The sequence below is a fragment of the Garra rufa genome, chromosome 17, assembly GCF_049309525.1.
Source record: "Garra rufa chromosome 17, GarRuf1.0, whole genome shotgun sequence".
NCBI classification, from domain to species: domain Eukaryota; kingdom Metazoa; phylum Chordata; class Actinopteri; order Cypriniformes; family Cyprinidae; genus Garra; species Garra rufa.
In genome coordinates this window covers 2,092,123-2,112,993 of record NC_133377.1, presented here as the reverse complement: position 1 = coordinate 2,112,993, position 20,871 = coordinate 2,092,123, and the positions used below count along the sequence as shown (strand labels likewise).

Genomic DNA, 20,871 nt, shown 5'->3' with positions numbered 1-20,871 from the left:
AGTGCTAAAAGTTAATGTTAAAAGTGTTTTGAATGAATTGATTGAATGAATGATTCAACAACTCACTCAACAAAAAGATGAAATACACTACGCAACTTTTCAAATCGGAACAGATTTTAAAACCCAGGGATCATATCAAAACAAATGAAACCATTTTCGAAAATATGCTCAAAATATCAGACATGTTAGATATGCTCCAACAAGATGGAACCATACTCTGAAGCTAAAAAATCAAAGTCTGTGCCCTTCAAACGCTATGTGATTTTCTGTGAAATCTGTCAACACAGACTGCCCAAAATCTACAGAGTGACTCTGACTTTCAGCAACTTTCATCAACTCATCCAGACTAAAAGTCATGTAGTGCATTCTAGGGTAGTGATGGGTCGTTCTTGAACGATTCGTTCATTTTGAACGAATCTTTAATGTGACTCGAGAAGAACGAGTCGTCTCGGGGAGTGATTCGTTCAGTCGCGCATGCGCAATTGCGCAACTATGAACGAAGGACTCAAACCCGATGACTCGAGAGATGAACTAATCAATTCTGTTTCCGGCTCAGGCAGCATAGGTAAAGCTTACGGAGCTGTCACGTGATGAACGAACGACTCGGACCCGAAGACTCGAGAAATGAACTAATCAATTCTGTTTCCGGCTCAGGCAGCATAGGTTAAGCTTACGGAGCTGTCACGTGATGAACGAACGACTCGGACCCGAAGACTCGAGAAAAGAACTAATCAATTCTGTTTCCGGCTCAGGCAGCATAGGTTAAGCTTATGGGGCTGTCACGTGATGAACGAACGACTCGGCCCCGAAGACTCGAGAAATGAACTAATCAATTCTCTTTCCGGCTCAGACTGCGTTAGTTAAGCTTATATGGGGTTGCACGTAATGAACGAACGACTCAAACCCGGACAGATAGAAGTGAGGGAGCTAATCATGAAGACTCAGGTAAACAATGCATCAATCTTTTGTTTCTAATAGCTTTTAGTTTTGTCTTGTTTGTAGTGTGATCAACGTTTGTATAAACAAGCAGTACATGTGTTATGGAAGTAAAACGTAGCTTTTTAATTATATTTTGGTAAAATGAACGAAATGAACGAAATGACTCGAAAAAAGATTCGTCCATTTTGCTGAACGAGACTCAAAGATCCGAGTCGGTAAAATGATCCGAACTTCCCATCACTATTCTAGGGCTGTGTTCGATATGTCAATCAATGACATACTACTTGACGATGCGGCCACAGCTGTTTCTGTATCGATTCCGCAGCACCATGCCTTATTTGAATGCAAAAACAGGGTTTAAAACAGTGGAAAAGTGTAAAGTTTCTAAAAAATTATGAATAAAGTATAACATAGACGATAACAATGTTTAATCTGGCCGCAGAAGAACACAACAGGGGTTGCCTGATATAAAGAGATGAAATCCTTGAAACACAGTTTAACACTTGAGCAATATGGATTTATCTGTTAAACGTGTTCCTTTTTTTGTCAACCTGGCAACCATGTGCACGCACTCCCTCAGCACTGTGAATAAACCGCTGGCTTAATGAAAACACTGGTAAACTTTCAGTTTAGCGATTGCCACTTCGATATTCTATTCTCATCAAGTGTTATCTTACGAGAGAAAGAGCGAGACTGTATATTTATAAATTACCTAAGCTTTTGCCGCGTTTCTCTATATGCAGTGAAGCACTGGCTTTGATTGCTTTAAAAACAATGATGTTACCAACTTTATTGTAGCTCTTCTGCGGTTAAACTATTTTACTGATAAAATTGCGGGGTTAGCATTCAGAAGTTTATGTGTTGCTGAATGTATGTGTGTACATTATTATTTATGGGCTTAAAAATTTCAGGATTTAAAAGGTGTATTGCAGTGTTTGGGGTAATGCATTACAAGTAACAAGAGTTATGTAATTAGGTTACTTTTTTCAAGTAACTAGTAAAGTAACGCATTACTTTTTAATTTACAAGAAAATATCTGAATTACCCCTGTTGAAAAAAACTTTACTGTTCTTTCAGCCTTAGGCTTATTCATTTCACTTTATAGTGTGAAAGGGCTTTTACATTTGCTAAAAATCAAACTTTTTATATTAAAAACAAACAAGCAAGCCTTGCCCAGATTTAAGAAGTAATGCAAAAGATAAAAAGTAACCAAGTAACGTAATTACGTACTTTTAAAGAGAGTCACGCAATATTGTAATGCATTACTTTTAAAAGTAACTTTCCTCAACACTGGTGTATTGATGTATCCTCCAGACAAAATGTACACAACTAATGCTCTGTCTGACAGTGTATCTGGAACACAGACAAGTGGAGTGATACAGACTGTGAAAACTCCCAGTGCTGCTGGACTGTTATTTCAGCAACGTATAAATAGTTTTCTAAAAATGTTGAGCTTGTAATATGCAAATAGCAAGACCATATATGAACCAGCCTGCTTTTTTTTTCTTAGCTACCTGGAACAGCGTTTTGCTGCCATGGAGGCCAAGCACAGCAAAGAGCTTCAGGCCATCCAGCAGGAGAAACAGCAGCTGTTGGAGCTGCTGGACAGACAGAATCACCTGGTCAGCCTGCTGGAAGGAGAGCTGGCCAGCTCCACTCATAACAGCACACTGCTCCAACGACAGCAGGCCACACTCACTGACACAGTGCATCAGCTACTGGCTATGGTCACTCACTGCAACGGTTAGTGCCAAATTCATATTATCAAAGACTAAGCTGCATTCGACCAGCTCAGTGGGAACAAAAGAGTCTCTCTGAACTGGGCAACTGCTTAAATTCCCAAAAGTGGTCTGTCAAGCAGTTTTCCAGGAAGACTGTGATGTAAATCAATATTGATAAAAGAATACCATAAAGGATCTACAGTCAAACCAAAATTATTGAGACACCTTCAACATTTCTAACATTATCTCAGTTTATGTGCTATAGTTTAGAAATTGGTAATTAAATATGACAAGAACTCAAGAGTTAAAGTGTGTCAGAACAAATTCATCTTGATAATCACAAATTAATTACAGTCAAACCAAAAAGTATTCAGACACCTTCAACATTTGTCACATTATTTCAGTTTATGTGCTATAGTTTAGAAATTGGTAATTAAATATGACAAGAACTCAAGAGTTAAAGTGTGTCAGAACAAATTCATCTTGATAATCACAAATTAATTACAGTCAAACCAAAAAGTATTCAGACACCTTCAACATTTGTCACATTATTTCAGTTTATTTGCTATAGTTTAGAAAATGGTGATAAAATATGACAAGAACTAAAGAGTTAAACTGTGTAAGAACAGATTCATCTTGAACTTTGATAGAAAGGTATGTAATAAAAACATGGTCAAAGTGTCAAATCAAAATTTTGGTCCCAATTTTTTTATCAGTTTTACTGGTAGTCCACTGTATGAAGAATTGTTGGGTGTAATATTTTACTTTATTTAGCTATTACATAAATGAACTATAGTATCCTGCACTCTCTAGTAAAAAAATATCAAACATTATATCTGGTGTCTGAATAATTTTTGGTTTGACTACATCTGCTTTTATTTCTTTTCCACAAATGTAATAATATCCTATGTATTTCCAGATGTTTCCACTCCAGTTGAAAAGGAGATGTTGAAGTTCAGAGACTGTGCTGAGATATTTAAATCTGGAGTTACAGAAAGTGGGATATACAGCATTCATCTTCCTAATTCCACCCAGAAAATGAAGGTTTGTACATTTATATATGAGGAAAAATGACGTAATGCATTTAAAAACAAAGCATTTTGGAAAGCATGAATCTTGGCATGTTTCTTGATTACTGAAGAAGCTGAGCTCTCCTGACATTTAGTTCTTTGTGTTGTTTTTGAGGACTAAATTATAATTTGGAAGGACAAAATGTTTTAATATAATGCAATTTCAGTACGTCTTTGTAAAAAGGCTAAGATGAAAATGTCATGTGGATCAGAAAACCAAATCAAGAAGTCAGACAAACATTTCCTTCAGGCCATTTCTCGGTGCATCTAACTGTGAATATGCACCCGTATTTATTTCAAAATCATGCCCTACTGAACCACAGAAAAAAAAAAAAGCGTCTAAAGGTTTGCGTTTTGCTTTTGACTTTGAGTCAGATCTAATTTCTGGCAGGCTCTTGGGGTTATGAACATTTTAAAAATGTGGCTAAAATTGTTTTTGTTATTCATTATTTTCCTGTGCACTCATTCGTCTTCCCCTCCATTTCCTGTGGGCATAGGAGCCAGGTGTTTGGCAAAGATCCGGGAGCTTCCTGCCAACACACAGGGTTTAATGCAGCGAATGAGAGCGAGGCGGTATATGTAGTATCACCACCCTTTCATACTGTGCCACCCCTCAGAGAAGCACACTGGGTGGCTCTTTTCATTTAGAGATCAAATTGCTCTTTTTTGTACTTCGTTTTATTTGCATAATGATGCAAATCAACATATTTATGAGGGATATTGATGAGTGCTGATAGAAGTTTATTAATAACAAATGGTTCCTTTGGAAAATCTTGACCGGTGATGCTCACTTAATAAACATTACTGTGAAAGTTTCAAATAGGTTTTTGCTGCCAGAGAAGAAAAGTTTTAGAAGAAGAAAAGGCTATCTGTTATGCAAATAGAAGAATATATTCCCCAAAAGCAACCTCTCTACAGATGTCATTAATGCGAGTGCTTTGTTTTTAAACCCTGATTAGCCGTTTAAAGTTTCACGATGGACAGTCTCATGTGTTGCTAAATGAGCTGGTCCCGCCAAGGGATGGAAATGTACGTTATCCCACTTTTTGTTTTTGCCAAGAAGAACTTATTGCTTTTTGCCTTTTCCTTAAGCTTATTTCTTCTCAAAAACAGCTGGGAAAATTGGAGAAAAATCATAGAGAGGATATTTACTTGGAATATTTTCACTTGACACCCACAGGCTAGAAATATTTAATATTTCAGAATAAAATCCTTTAAGGGATTGGCTTTAATTAGTTTTAATGGATTCAGATGATGGAATTCAATGAGTTGCCCTTTTATTATTTTATTTTGCTGCTCATAGCTCATACTAATTTGCTGTTTTTGCTCAAAACAGTTAATTATTAAGTTGTTTTGTGTTCAATACCAAATCAATGGTTAATTTCAAAGTTTCAGTGGAATCACAAAAAGCACCGGGACCAGTGTGCTCATGTCCTAAAAATGTCTGCATGAGACTTTGTTTGTTCTGTATGGTTTCAAACTGGTACATTCATCACTGGCAAGTTTATTGCACAGTGGTTAACCAAATACAAAAGCTAAATACAAACCTAACAGAGCACTCATACAGCCTGAAGTCCTACCATCTCACTGTAGACAGGAACAGAATGTCCTGCAGCTGAAGTCCAAATGTGGCGGTCTGAGATCCAGTCAAATCCCCAAGCGCATTTAAAAAAGATTGTTTGCCACAGTTTTTGTTCAAAGATTTAGTGATGACTCAAAGTTCATATTCTACCATTTAAGTTGTAAATTCAGTTTATTTTGTCAGTGTAACCCACAGAGATAAGAAAGGTCATCTAACTGACTCCTTAGTCAAAACATGATGAGTTGATATGTGATTTCTGGCGTATCCTGGGAAATTACAGTAGTTTGACAAGTCAAACTGAAAAACTGCAGCTTATTTTCTGAATTGTGTTAGAGTATTTACCAAAATTCTACTAAATTATTACCGTAATAAAGGAAAATTATCTTTGCAGGCTGATGATAGGACCAGCACTACTGTAATGTATTATTTACTGTACTTACCCTCCTTGCATCCTAGGTGTACTGTATATGACTTCCTTTTTTGAGACAAATGTAATCTGGGTTATATTAAAAACAACCCTGGCACTCCCAAGATTTAGAATGGCATAGACAAGTGTTTCTCTCCATCAGTCCAAAACAAGTCAATCCCTAATAAAAAAAAGTGCCTCACATGGCTCCAGAGGGGTCAGTAAAAGCTTCCTTTAGTGATCCAATGGGTTTTTGTAAGAAAAATATCCATATTTGAAATATAAGAATCACTGGTAACGCTTTAGATTACAACCCGCAAAGAACTACGTAAGTAAACTGAATTTACAGTGTACGTTTCTGTAATTATAGTGTACCTATAAAGAACGTGCATGTAGTAGGTATAAGGGAACATATGTTAAATTTGGGTAAGAAGGGGGTAACAAGCCAGATATGCAACCTGCAATTAACTACATAAGTATACTGAATTTACGTTTCTGTAATTATAGTGTTCCTATTAAAGAACGTACATGTAGGTATACGGGGACAATATGTTAAATTTGGGTAATAAGGATAACCCAGATATGCAACCTGCAATTTATGTGTATGTTTCTGTAATTATAGTGTACCTGCAAAGAACTTACTTGTAGGTATAAGAGAACATGTTACGTTTTGATAATTGGGCATACAACCAGATATGCAACCTGCAAAGAACTACATAAGTAAACTGAAGTTACGGTGTATGTTTCGTATTTATATTGTAAGAGAACGTTTGGGTAATATGGAGGTAGCAAACAGATATACAAATAATTTTTCTTATGGAATTACTTAAAAATTTAGAAGACATCGTAAGTTTGGTGTATCTATACGTAAGCTTTTTAAAATTACTGGGAAAATATACTCTTGTTCCATGTAATTACAGGATAAGTGCGACATCTGCGGGTTGTAAATTAAAGTGGTGATTGTTACCCTTTTGTTCAACGAAGTTACAGGGTTGGTACAATACATATCTGATATCCTTGACTCTAAAACCTTTATTTAAAAAAACAACCTATTTCAAAATACATTTGCAATATATAAAATATTTTAATCCCACTCCTACCTCTAAACCTAACGTTAACTATGACTGTACATTAATCAAAATATGAAAGACAGCAAAGTGCAATCACAATCATTTATTTATTGCAAAAATGGCGCCGTACAAAAAAGTAATCCAAATAACGATGCGTTTGCAGCCGCAGTCCTCTCTGGCAGAATACAGTATTTTGAGGTGCAGTAGGATGAGAGCAGAATTTAAATGGTTAATCGCTGAAAATATTATCTAGATTATTGTCTTGATCCACTCCTCGAAGGCGCCGCGCATCATTCCAACACATCTCACCAGGCTGTATCCGAAATCGCCCCCTATATTAAATAATTATATTATTATATTATTATTTATTATTATTATAATAATTACAGAAACGTACACATAAATTGCAGGTTGCATATCTGGGTTGTCCTTATTACCCAAATTTAACATATTGTCCCCTTATACCTACATGTACGTTCTTTAAAGGAACACTCCACTTTTTTTTGGAAATAGGCTCATTCTCCAACTCCCCCCGAGTTAATTAGTTGAGTTTTACCGTTTTGAAATCCATTCAGCCGTTCTCCTGTTCTGGCGATATCACTTTTAGCATAGCTTAGCATAGATCATTGAATCCTATTAGACCAATAGCATCACGTTCAAAAATGACCAACGAGTTTCGATATTTGTCCTATTTAAAACTTGACTCTTCTGTAGTTATATCGTGTACTAATACCGATGGAAATGCAAAGCTTCAATTTTCTAGGCTGATAAGATTAGGAACTACACTTCCATTCCTGGCGTAATAGTCAAGGAAGTTTGCTGCCGTAATATGGCCGAAGCAGGAGCAGTAATACCACGCAGCACATGTGCAAATGCTAAACTAGCTGGGAACTCATTTCTGATAATACTCCACCTGCTTCGGCCATATTACGGCAGCAAACTTCCTTGACTATTACGCCGGAATGGGAGTGTAGTTCCTAATCTTATTAGCCTAGAAACTCGCAGCTTTGCATTTCCACCGGTCTTAGTACACAATATAACAACAGAAGAGTCAAGTTTTAAATACAATAAAATAAAGACTTTGTAAAAGTGCATAATAGGACTCCTTTAAAAATATAAAATTGTAAGGTAGGCCTATATTTATCTTGCATATATGTGTTTCTGTATGGTTGTTTCTGACCAGGTATTCTGTGACATGAAAACTAGAGGTGGAGGCTGGACTGTCTTTCAGCATCGCTATGATGGATCGGTCGATTTCAACCGTGGCTGGAATGATTACAAACTGGTAGGAACAACTTGTCCAACACCAATTAGAACATTAGTAAGGCATAGCTTTAAGAGGTGGTTAACTTTCCACAGTTCGACTTTAGATTCTCTTAAATGCAATTTTCAGTCTCTGATCATTTATTTTATCACAGACATCTGCATTAAGCAGGTCTTCATTTATCTTATATTTTAAGAAAGATTGAAATAAAAACCCTTCTGAGAAATTCCACAATATCAGTCATGTTTTGGAAATTTTACATCTTGCCATTCATCATATCTGACTAGCTGAAGGAATGTGATTTTGTGCTATCGTTAAAGATTGCTTAAACATATTTTTTCTTGATTTTGCTTTAGACAATGAAGTATGATCGCTTTTTTAATGAAGACATACTGTTCAATTCACATGTGGGCCTGTCTGTCCCTTATTGAGATTTCTTGATTTATGCACACTTCTGCTAGCATTAATCTAAGGTGCCTAACATTTAAAACACATATTGAACCAACACTGATGGAGAAAGCCTAACTCATGTGTGGTATCTGACATGTATAGCCATAGAATACTGATGTGATGGTGACCCCATTGACCTTTCTTTGTGGAAGAGAGTTCTGATTGGCCATTTCTGCATTCCCATGTCTCCCTATGTTGTTACACCTGCATTCCCTCCCTATCTAGGCGGATGAGTATATATTAATTCGGTCATAGGGTCATTTGAAGTCTTGAGAAGAGAAAAGATAAGAAAAGACATTAGGATTTAAGTAGGATGTCATCATTCACCCACTGCATAAGTTTTTTTTTTTTAAAACAAGTTATGGAATATAAAGCAATATCAGTGCATATTGTTAGTAATGCTTGCTTTAAAATCAGTGTTTTATACCTGTAAAAGTAAAAGCTCCCTGGAGAGCTGATTTGTTTAGAAACTATTGAATTTTAAATGCAAAAACAGTGGTAATTCATCTCACCTGGGTCACTTCAACAGACAAATTGCTATGGCTGCTTTGGGAGTGCGTCAGAACCGCACACTTTTGTTTTCTCTTTTCCTTGTTGTTCTCCAAGAAAAATGTTTTTACAAGTGAATGATAAATATTTGGCCCCAGATGGAGCGTGGGAGTGGGGAGCCCCTGTAGATTGTTGATAACGTGTGCATTGAAGCATTTGAATGCCCAACTGCACTACCACATCTCACAGTGTTCAATGTGCCGTCTCATTTGCTGGTCCAAGCAGATGGAAATGCAGCATTTTCCTGTGGTTACAGGAGGACTTGTGAAATGTTCGCTAGTATGTGATGAGGAACTCCAGGTTTGTCCTTCTGAAGGGATTTTCTGCTATCAATGTAAATAGTTATGTAATAGCCTACTAATAATCATTTAAGACATAAATATTAGTAATCGTCTATTTTACAGAAATAGGGTTTGAAAATTCTGTCATTATTTACTTACACACATGTTGTTCCAAACTTGGAGACTTGACAGATTAAGATATTTTTGATTAAATCCGAGAGCTTTCTGACCCTGGATAGACAGGACCGCAACTGGCACGTTCAAGGCCCAGAAAAGTAGTTAGGACATCTGTAAAATAGTGTGCAAAAGTACTTTTGAATGCGCGTTGAAGACTGACACAGAAGAGAAGAAATCGTTGAATAAAGTAACTAGTATAAAATGTTAATTATTTGACCAAAATAATAAGGATCATACAAAAATGCATGTTATTTTTTATTTAGTACTGACCTGAATAAGATATTTCACATAAAAGATGTTTACATTTATAAAATTTATAAAACCGACCCTGTTTACATACACTTGATTCTTGAATATAATACTGTGTTGTTACCTGAATGATAGTTGTTCATGAGTCCCTTGTTTGTCCTGAACAGTTAAACTGCTCGCTGTTCTTCAGAAAAAATCTTTCAGGTCCCACAAATTCTTTGATTTTTCATCATTTTTGTGCATTTCAACCCTTTCCAACAATGACTGTATGATTTTGAGATTCATCTTTTCACACTGAGGACAACTGAGGGACTCATATGCAGCTATTACAGAAGGTTCAATCGCTCACTGATGCTCCAGAAGGAAACACAATGCATTAAGAGCCGGGGTGTAAACTTTTGAACAGAATGAAGATGTGCATTTTTCTTATTTTGCCTAAATATCATATTTCTTTTAATTTAGTACTGCCCTTCAGAAGATACTTACATGTTTCCCAGAAGACAAAATAAGTTAAATTTACCATGATCTTCAAATTCAAAAAGTTTTCACCCCCCAGCTCTTAATGCATTGTTTTTCCTTCTGAAGCATCAGGGAGTGTTTGAACCTTCTGTAATTCTCAGTTGTCCTCTGTATGACTTTGAGATCCATCTTTTCACACTGTCATTGTTAGAAAGGGTTCAAATACATCAAAATTTGCTGAAAAAACAGCAGGCAGTTTAACTGTTCAGGATAAACAAGGGACTCATGAACAACTATCACTACAAAAAAACAAACAAACAAACAAACATCCAAGATGTAGGTGACGTTGTTTCTTCAGTAGAACACAAAGATTTTTAACTCAAACCATTGCAGTCTGTTAGTCATATAATGGCAGTGAATGGGCACCAAACCTTTGACAGTAAAAAAAAAAGAACATGCACAGACAAATCCAAATTAAACCTTGCGGGAATAACTTCAGATTGTTAAAATGAGATGTATGTCAAGCGAATAAAGCAACCTTTTATCCTTTTCTTCACATACGACATAGGGATTTGGAGATCCATCAGGAGAACACTGGTTAGGAAATGATGTCATCCACCTGCTTACCACATCGAAAGAGTATACTCTCCAGGTCCACCTCAAAGACGCAGACGGACAGCAGGCTTATTCTCAATATGACCATTTCTACATTGATGGAGAGGATAAGAAATACAGGTACCAAAATATTCCATTTTCTCTTGACTCCAGGTGTTGTGATGCATACAAATGGGCACCACTTTGTGTACAAAAGTGGTGGGAATAAATTGGGTTGTGCCCAGTGTAGGTTTGCAATTGAAAATCCTTAGCTCTTGAATATTTATATAATTAGGATATGTGCAAATAATTTAATGTTTTATTTTTACTTTGATAAATTGATAAAGTGGTGTATTAATCTGGTTTATAGTAAAGGATTTTTCTATTTCCCAAAAAGTTTACTCAAAAGTAAAAATTCAGTTATTACTCACCCTCATGTTGTTTCTAACAAGTAAGACCTGTTAAAATAGTCCATGTGATATCAGTTTTGTGTGCAAAGAAAACAAAAATAACAATGTCACATGGACTGTTTTAACAATGCCCGTGTCTATGCCGGGTCAGAAAGCTTCAGAAAGGTCTTACTGGTTTGTAACGGCATGAGGGTGAATAATTAATGACAGACTTTTATTTTTGGGAAAACCATTTCTTTAAAAATCTTTTAAACCAATTTCAATTGCACATTGAGTTGCTTTTGGGTTGGTTTTGACATGCACAACTTCTCTACACAATTATTTAAGGAAACATTATTTTTCCAACCATTTCTGTTTATTTCAGATAAACTTAGGGTCAGATATGATTGGTCTAATGGCAGTGTTTTTGCTGTGAGGGGTTCCCTAACATAACCTTTTATTTGAAACCAAAATCAGAAACAGGAAAACATTTGGTTACAATTTTGTTTAGTGATTTAACTGGAACAGATAACAAGCAGTGGAAAGTGAAAAGGAGGTGGCTGAACAGCGTGCGGTAGAGAACATTCCCGCCAAACGCTTCCCTCCACTGATCGCAACTGCAAAAATCACTCAACAAAACATAAAAAATGATGAATTCCAGCACCAGACTCATTATAATACCCACTCACAAATTGAAAACTCCTGCCCACGTATTAGCATCTCAGACGTGAGCTATTTCACAAAGTGCTAGGTATAAAATCGTCCTTGGTCAGCCATGTCTCCACCGTAAATGACACCTATGTGGATAAAAGTGAATTTGGAAAAACAAATTATCAGAAGATAAAATCTCCAGTGTTTCAGCTTTTTCACCCCATCTGTGTTTTATTCTATGTATTAGTCAGGCTGAGCTGAACTGAACTGGGGGGAGCAATGCTGTTTATTTTAAATATTGTGCGTGATTTAAGTAGAATATGTTCAAATATGTTCAGAGTTCAGAATCTGATTAGGACTTAATTTGAATTTGCAGTGTGAATTACATTTTCAGTACATTATTGGCACATTTACTTTCTTTTTTGGCTTTTGTCATTTTTCTGGCATAAGAAACACTTGATTATGTCCATAAGTCAAAATGATGAGTTACATTTAGGGTAATGTACTATTTCTCCCAGCATCCCTATTGCTTCTGGTCTGCAATCCCAGAAGCAGATCTGCCTACAAAAGAGAAACAGGGCAAACAATTTCAAGCATGAAGCTTTGCCAGAAAACTGCCGAGTTAGACAAATCTCACACCTCTCTTAAGGGATGCAATTAAACATGCAGCATTGCTTGTGGGCATACTTATACGGTGAATGAACCAGAACCAGAAATATTAAATTTAACTCGAAATAAATGATTTGGAATACAACTCTAGAATGGGAGAGTGTTGCAGCAATGGAATCAGATGGAAACGCCAATATGTGTTTGTGTGCGTGTAAACAGGTAGGAAAAATGCTAAACAAACACTTGCCAAATCCCACCATGTTTGTTTTCTAGTTTACCTCATATGGTAAGTGTGCGTTTTATTAGCGAGCTGAGAATCCTGGCATGGTCTCGAGGGTGTTGGGCCCGTTTGGGATTAACCAGCCAAGCAACCTATGGTGCAAAAATGTGTCTTGCCAACACTATCTCCTGCAGTCCCTAGCTGTGTGGTCCTTTCTCTGGCGCAGTGTGTTCGCAATCCTTCCTGGTGAGACATCATCAACAATGGATTGTGGATAATGAAGGCTGAATATCTTTGGAATTCACATTAATGAGTCTTAGGGCTTTCTGAAATAAGAAAGAGACAAAGATAAATCACTTAGGAATATCTTATACAGGCTTGCAGCCGGTCCAATTACTGGGGTTAACAGTGGATGTAATAGATGTAGACGCTTTCATCTGATTATGTAAAAAGAAAATAAAAAACAGTGTACAGTGATCCTTTGTGTATATTTAAGTTAATTTATCTAAAGCAGGATATGTGTCTGAGCTGATTAAGCAAGCTAATGCTCGAACTTGACATACAAGAAGTTGCAAAAAAAAGAAGGTAGTTGCAACACACTTTTACTGGCACACATTTTGTCATAGACTTCCACAGAAGTTCTTAATTCCAGTAGTTGAGACTCCCCGCTTAGCATATTTTGCAAGTCTCTCTTATTTAACACACCTGATTCAGATCATCAGCTCATTAGAATAGAGCTCCATGCAACTGTGTTCCGATTAACATGGTCCCTACACAGTGTTATTGCTCCCTACTCCCTGAACACATGAAATCCATTGAAACTTACTTTGCTTCAGAACATTCATTCACTGATTGCAGTGCCTGCAGCGTCATTACATAATATGGCACTGTAATTTAAATTCATTACCTGCACACTTTAATGCCCTTTGAATGTAACATACAATTGAGGTCAAAAGTTTACATACACCTTGCATCTGCAAAATGTTAATTATTTTACCAAAATAAGAAAGTTCAAATGCTCACTAATGCTTCAGAAGGAAACACAATGCATTAAGAGCTCAGGGGTGAAAACTTTTTGAATTTGAAGATCAGGATAAATTTTACTTATTTTGTCTTCTGGGCGACATGTAAGTGTCTTTTGTAGATTCAGAAGGGCAGTACTAAATGAAAAAATAGGATATTTAGGCAAAATTAGAAAAATGTACACATCTTCATTCTGTTCAAAAGTTTACACCCCTGGCTCTTAATACATCTGAGGGGTTTTTTGAGCATCGGTGAGTGTTTGAAACTTCTGTCATAGTTGCATATGAGTCCCTCAGTTGTCCTCAGTTTGAAAATATGGATCTCAAAATCATACAGTCATTGTTGGAAAGGGTTCAAGTACACAGAAATGTTGAAAAACCAAAGAATTTGTGGGACCTGAAGGATTTTCAGGTGATTTAACTGTTCAGGACAAACAATGGACTCATGACTAAACAACAACAACAACAACAACAACAACAACAAAAAAAAAAAAAAAAACAGCTGACAGAATTAAGTAATTTCTATAAATTCAACGATCTTCTCTTGTGGACTATATGTAAACATCTTTAATGTGAAATATCTTATTCAGGTCAGTACTAAATAAAAAAATAACATGCATTTTGTATGATCCCTCTTATTTTGGCAAAATAATTAACATTTTGCAGATTCTGCAAAGTGTATGTAAACCTTTGACCTCAACTGTATATGCTAGATACAAACTGGAATTATGGCAGAATGTCCTGTAAAACAGTAATACTGTGGAAATATAATTACAATAATGTTACTCAAGTTGAATACTGTATGTTTTAAAATACAGTTTATTCTTGTGATAGCAAAACAAAATTTTTATCATCATTACTCCAGTCTTCATTGACACGTGATCCTTCAGAAATCATTCCAATATGCTGATTTAGTGCTTGTGTAACATTTATTATTATTATTATCGATATTTAAACAGTTTTTTGTGGAAACGGACATATTTTTTTAAGGATTCTTTGAATAGAAAGTCTTGCAAAAAAAAAGGTATTTTAATTAGGGCTGTCAAAATTAACGTGTTAATAGCGCGTTAACGCAAATTCATTTTAACGGCACTAATTTTATTAACGCGCGATTAAAGCAGCGCGCATTTTCTGTTTGACCCACTACCTAGCCCATAGTTAAAGAAATTGATGCACAATGTTGCTAACCTAGTGAAAAGTGTCTAGCAACAATACATAAACACATAATTGGACAAACCTAATAAGTCTCTCCGGTTTTACTGAACGAGCGCGAGGTATCCCAATGCGCGCACACCTCCCTCTCTTTATATCTGCGTCTGCTCTGTTCAGCGAGCGGCAGAGGAGCGACGCTTTCAGTTAAAACAGATGTTATGTTCATTCCAGTGCTTGAAGTGGGCCGGTACGCAAGCACTTCTGTATTTTATCCTTTTGCGTACTTGCACTTTTTCGTGCGTACCGGCACTTCTGGCATATTTAATGAATGCAAGCGGAGTCGGTCTACGTTAGGATTGGTGCTGTGGAGTTGATGCGTAAAGCCATATACGAGTATGCATGCGAAAACGGCGTATTATATGCACGTCAAACACATTCATATCATAGCCTATGCACCCCAAAGTTAATTTCAGCTTATTAATAGCACGCCAAATAGAAACAGAAAGTCGTGCTAGTGCGCATTTTCATGAGACCAGGCTCTCCAATCAGTACATTATAACCAAAACAATACATAAAAAAAAAAGAAGAAGGTTTTTGCGATCACATAAATTTAAATGGGTAAACTCCTAAAAAGTCAAAGGATCCTGAAGGCATTCAAACAGGAAGTTAAAAACAACGATAATAATGCAGGGAATAGTGACTAATGTCCAGATGCCGGTAAATGATTCTTTTCAGTGATTGAATCATGATCATAATTCAGGATTTTTTTCAGTTATTATTTCATATTACTTTGATTGTCTGATAACAGAAATACTAAATCAAAACAATGGAAACAGATTTGTTGAGAACTTGGCTGCATCAGATTACAGTATGTGGGCACCGAGAGGCAAAGAAATGTAATAATAAATGTAGATTTTGCTTGTTCAGAAGAAGTGAGATGCCCTGTCCGGCAAATAATATAAACAGGCTTGTGGAAGTAAATTGCTCAGTGCAAAGAAAGAGAAGTGTCATGATCTGGGCTGTGGGGTTTCCCTCAGCCACCTGAGGTCGCTGTTCCCCTTGCACTGCACTTCCCTGATTGTTCACTCCTGTCTTGTCATTAGCACTGATTACACTCACACCTGCTCACTATTATCTGGTCTATAAGAACTCTCATGGCTCACTGCTCTTTCTGGCTGCATTGTCTTCGTATGTCTGTTTCTCACGCTCCTGATCTCTGTTTTCCTTGCTCGTGTTTTAGTTCTGTTTACTTTGTATTTTCAAGTCGTGTTGTGCCGTGTTGGCCTTTTGTTTGTTTGTTTGTTTGTTTATTGTTTAATTAAAATTACCTTCCCTGCATTTTGGACCCTGACCTCATCTCTCAGCATCTCTCTGTTCCTCGTGACAGAATGCAGCCAGCACAGATGGGTCCAGCGGGGAGGAATTTTTTTTTTCAAGTCGGCGGCGTCCCCCCGTTCTGTTCCCGAGACGGGGGGGATGTCTTTTGAGGCGGCGTCGGCCGCTCGATTTGAATTTATCTACGCCTGCCTGGCTGAGATGGACGCTTGTAGGGCCGAGACTGCGCGGATGCGTCCCTGCTTTGAGGTGGGGGCGGAGAGGCTCTTCCATGGGGAGACGGCGGTGTCCGTTAACTCCGTTCCTGACGCGCAGGTGACCACGCCCTCTGTTCCTGACATGGCGGTGTCCGCTATCTCTGTGCCTGACGCGGCGGTGTCCGCTGTCTCCATGCCTGACGCGGCGGTGTCCGCTATCTCCGTTCCTGATGCGGCGGTGTCCGCTATCTCCGTTCCTGACGCGGCGGTGGCCGCTATCTCTGTGCCTGACGCGACGGTGTCCGCTATCTCCGTGCCTGACGTGGCGGTGTCCGCGATCTCGGTTCCTGACGCGGCAGTGAACGCTATCTCCGTGCCTGACGCGGCGGTGTCCGCTATCTCTGTTCCTGACGAGGCGGTGTCCATTATCTCGGTGCCCGACGCGGCGGTGTCCGCTATTTCCGTGCCTGACGCGGCGGTGTCCGCTATCTCCGTTCCAGACGCGGCAGCGACCGCTGTCTCTGTTCCTGACGCGGAGACGACCGCTGTTTCTGTTCCTGACGCGGCCCTGACCACGCTTTCTGTTCCGGACGCGGCGGTGACCGCGCTCTCTGTTCCTGACGCGGCCCTGACCGCGCTTTCTGTTCCGGACGTGGAGGTGACCGCGCTTTCCGTTCCTGACGCGGCGGCGACTGCGCTCTCTGTTCCTGACGCGGAGGCAACCGCACTCTCTGTTCCGGACGCGGCGGTGACCGCTATCTCTGCGCCTGACGCGCCGGAGACCACGATCTCTGTTCTTGACGCGCTTTCTGTTCCTGACGCGGCGGTGACTGTGCTGCACGGGCCTGGCCCGCCATCCCTCCCCCTGATTCGCCTTCCCCCGTTCCTCCTCCCTCCAGACTTGTGGAACGTCTGGAAGCCGTTCCGTGGGGAGGGGGTACTGTCATGATCTGGGCTGTGGGGTTTCCCTCAGCCACCTGAGGTCGCTGTTCCCCTTGCACTGCACTTCCCTGATTGTTCACTCCTGTCTTGTCATTAGCACTGATTTCACTCACACCTGCTCACTATTATCTGGTCTATAAGAACTCTCATGGCTCACTGCTCTTTCTGGCTGCATTGTCTTCGTATGTCTGTTTCTCACGCTCCTGATCTCTGTTTTCCTTGCTCGTGTTTTAGTTCTGTTTACTTTGTATTTTCAAGTCGTGTTGTGCCGTGTTGGCCTTTTGTTTGTTTGTTTGTTTGTTTGTTTGTTTATTGTTTAATTAAAATTACCTTCCCTGCATTTTGGACCCTGACCTCATCTCTCAGCATCTCTCACGTGACAAGAAGTAATGGGAACTTGGTGTTTCTATGTTCTTTTTTTCATGTGTCTAATAGACATGAACAAGTTATTTGAAAAACATCTATGACATTTGAAACAAGTTAGTCTTCATGTCGAGAATGGTTTCACTGATAATAAACACATATTTGCTTAAAGCATCCATATTTGTCTATGCCAATGTTGATTAGAGTTTTAAAAACTTTAAAAAGTATTAATTTAAGGTACATTTAGAACAGATAAAAATGTGTGATTAATCGCGAGTTAACTCATGACAACCATGTGATTAATCGCGATTAAAAAAAAAAAAAATTAATCGATTGACAGCCCTAATTTTAATACATTTAGCATTTATAGGTAGCATTTATATCTGCCTTTATTTTATATATGGGGTCCCTCACAAGGGGATCGCCATATTTGTTGGTTTGCGGCAAAAAACAAACAAAAAAAAAAAAAAACTGTTGCATATTATACAGTATATTTCATATCCATCCATATGTTGAAATATTCCATTTTTTTTCTTCTCCAGTCTTCATGTAAGTGGTTTCGGTGGTACAGCTGGACGCACCAGTAGTCTTACCCACTCAGGAACCCTGTTCAGCACTAAGGATCAGGACAACGACCAGTGCAGCTGCAAGTGTGCTCAGATGGCCACGGGAGGTATCACATTTACATTCTTTCTATGTATCATTGTACATAATTATAAAATTGCATATAATGGAAAACAATTTTTGAACATCAGCCAAGACAAGAACTACAATTATCTACAAATATCAGGTATTTCCATGGTAGCTGAGAAAGAAAGTACAGCTCACATTTACTTGACTTAAAGTAGTAGTTCACCCACAAATGAAAATCCAGTTATTAATTACTCACCCTCATGTCATTCCAAACCTGTAAGACCTTTGTTCATTTCTGGAACACAAATTAAGATATTTTTGATTAAATCCAAGAGCTTTCTGACCCTGCATACACAGCAATGCAACCGACATGTTCAAGGCTCAGAAGGGTAGTAAGAACATTATTTAAATAGTCCATGTGACATCAGTGGGTCAACCGTAATGTTATGAATCTACAAGAATACTTTTTGTATGCAAAGGAAACAAATTCATTCACGAGAGTACCATAATGCGTGGGTGTGTGTTTTACTGCTTGAAAAAAAGGTGCATTGCATCCGGGTTGAATAAAGTCATTATTTTTGTTTTCTTTGAGTACAAAAAGTATTCTTGTAGCTTCATAACATTAAGGTTGAACTTTTTTTTACCATTTTATTGGTATGGTCCACCAGTGTTAGTCTGGTAGGTTGGTGGTGTCTTATACTTTGACAGCAGCCTTTTTCTAAAGCCTGCATTACACCCTGACAGAACCACAAAACAATCCTCACTGCAATATGTTGTACAAACTCTGAAGGTTGGGCTGATGTGATCAGGGGCCTTGTTAAAAAAAAAAACTTTAGACACTCTTTACTAAAGTTAAGCAGAGGCACCGATCAGCGGTGCTCGAACCAAGTTCCCTTCTTAACTCCAGCAGGTAAAAGTAACTCGTAAATCACCCATGAATCCATCCCTTGTCTGCTGCTTACAATAAATCAAAACAGTAGAAGGTTGTGTAAAAAATATTTGATCAAATGTGAAGCATATCTGCTATTTTATCTCAATGCCAAGTCAGTGTGATGCACTTCTACTGAGTCCTTTGCAGATACTTTCTGACAGAGTCTGAATTTACAAAGCCTATATATTAAAATCTGATTGATTAGACCTAAATATTAAGACTTGTTAAGGAAACTTAAACCAATCATGAAATAACTGAAATCACTTGCCCTTTGTCACTGCAGGGTGGTGGTTTGAAGCTTGCGGACCGTCTAATCTCAATGGGATATACTATTCGGGAAGCTCAAATGTGATACGGTATAACAGTATAAAGTGGTACTACTGGAAAGGGCCGAGCTGGATGGCGACCATGACCACAATGATGATACGGCCTGTGGACTTCTAAAAGCAGGAAGAGACTCACCAGTGGACCCATTTGACTTTACTGACAGCCAAATCATCCAAACAAGATGGTGACATCAGTGAAAATTATGGACAACTTGAGCATTGGACAGCTTGTGCCCATGTCATTGTAGCCATTCAATCTGTCTCCGTTTTGTTTGTTTAGTCTGGCGAAACAGACACAAATTGCACCATAAATGTTTTATCTCCCTGTATAGCAAAGCTCTTCCAATGTAAAATGCAATGAACTGGAATGGCTGATCAGTGCTCACATTTGTAGTTGATGTTTGAGCCCAGTGTCTGTCTGGTAAAACACTAACCTATCCTCCTTCTCCATCAAGTGGAACATCAGCTCTCCTGAGATTTCTTCTTCCATTCTAGTGCTTGTAAAGGGTGTAAGAGAGAATACCTCTATAAAAATGCTCAAGACACTGAAACAGGTGTATGTTTTATAAGCATACCTTTCATTATAAATTTATATTTGTAATAAAACAACAGACATCAATTCAGGCTTTCCTATAGAATTTTGTTCCAACCTTCCATACAATATAGGAATATTCCTTATTCCATTACAAACGTATATGTTTAATGATATGTAAATGTGTAATATGTTAAATGTATGTTTAGCAAAAAAGAATGTGAAACTGATGTGACTGAAAATAATAACTTATGAATAACTTGCAGTTAAGCACTGTATGAGACAAATATTGATTCAGTAAATTAGTTTAACTGTGTGAAGTGAAGGATTCATCGACTGATTCAAACAGGTAAGTTATCTGTTTCAACTTTTCATTAAACTACTCATACATTTGAGAACTGTGCAAAAAGAACCAGCTTATAAGAATACTGGTTGCGAGGTGTTTATGTTTTTGCTTTGCTAAAAGAAACCTTAGAAGGTGTACTGGTCAAACTGTGCACTTTTGATTCATTAACAGGTTTGTAGGAGTCGTTTATTTGGGAATCATGTTGATTACACTGGTCATGGTTTTTTGATTCACAATCAAGAACTGGCTCTTAAGAGTCATTCATTTGGAAAGGTTCAGAAGAGTCATTCATTCGAGAATCAGACTACACTGGTTGTGGTGCATATTGTATAACTTTGATTCATTAACAGGTTTGATGGAGTCATTCATTTAGAATCATGTTGTAAGTTTTTGAATCACTTGAAAGGACTGG

The 20,871-nt window shown here is 38.0% G+C and overlaps 1 protein-coding gene across 1 annotated transcript in view; it reads left to right on the top strand.

The window, feature by feature from the left end:
• Positions 1-20,200, top strand: part of angpt2b (angiopoietin 2b) — a 34,073-nt gene extending 13,873 nt beyond the window's left edge. The window contains exons 3-8 of the mRNA XM_073822143.1: positions 2,450-2,682; positions 3,580-3,704; positions 7,972-8,073; positions 10,786-10,952; positions 18,234-18,364; positions 19,539-20,200. Of these exons, the coding sequence (XP_073678244.1) occupies positions 2,450-2,682; positions 3,580-3,704; positions 7,972-8,073; positions 10,786-10,952; positions 18,234-18,364; positions 19,539-19,699 (919 nt within the window). The 3' untranslated portion in view covers positions 19,700-20,200. The remainder of the gene's footprint in view (positions 1-2,449; positions 2,683-3,579; positions 3,705-7,971; positions 8,074-10,785; positions 10,953-18,233; positions 18,365-19,538) is intronic.
• The last annotated feature ends 671 nt before the right edge of the window (positions 20,201-20,871 follow it).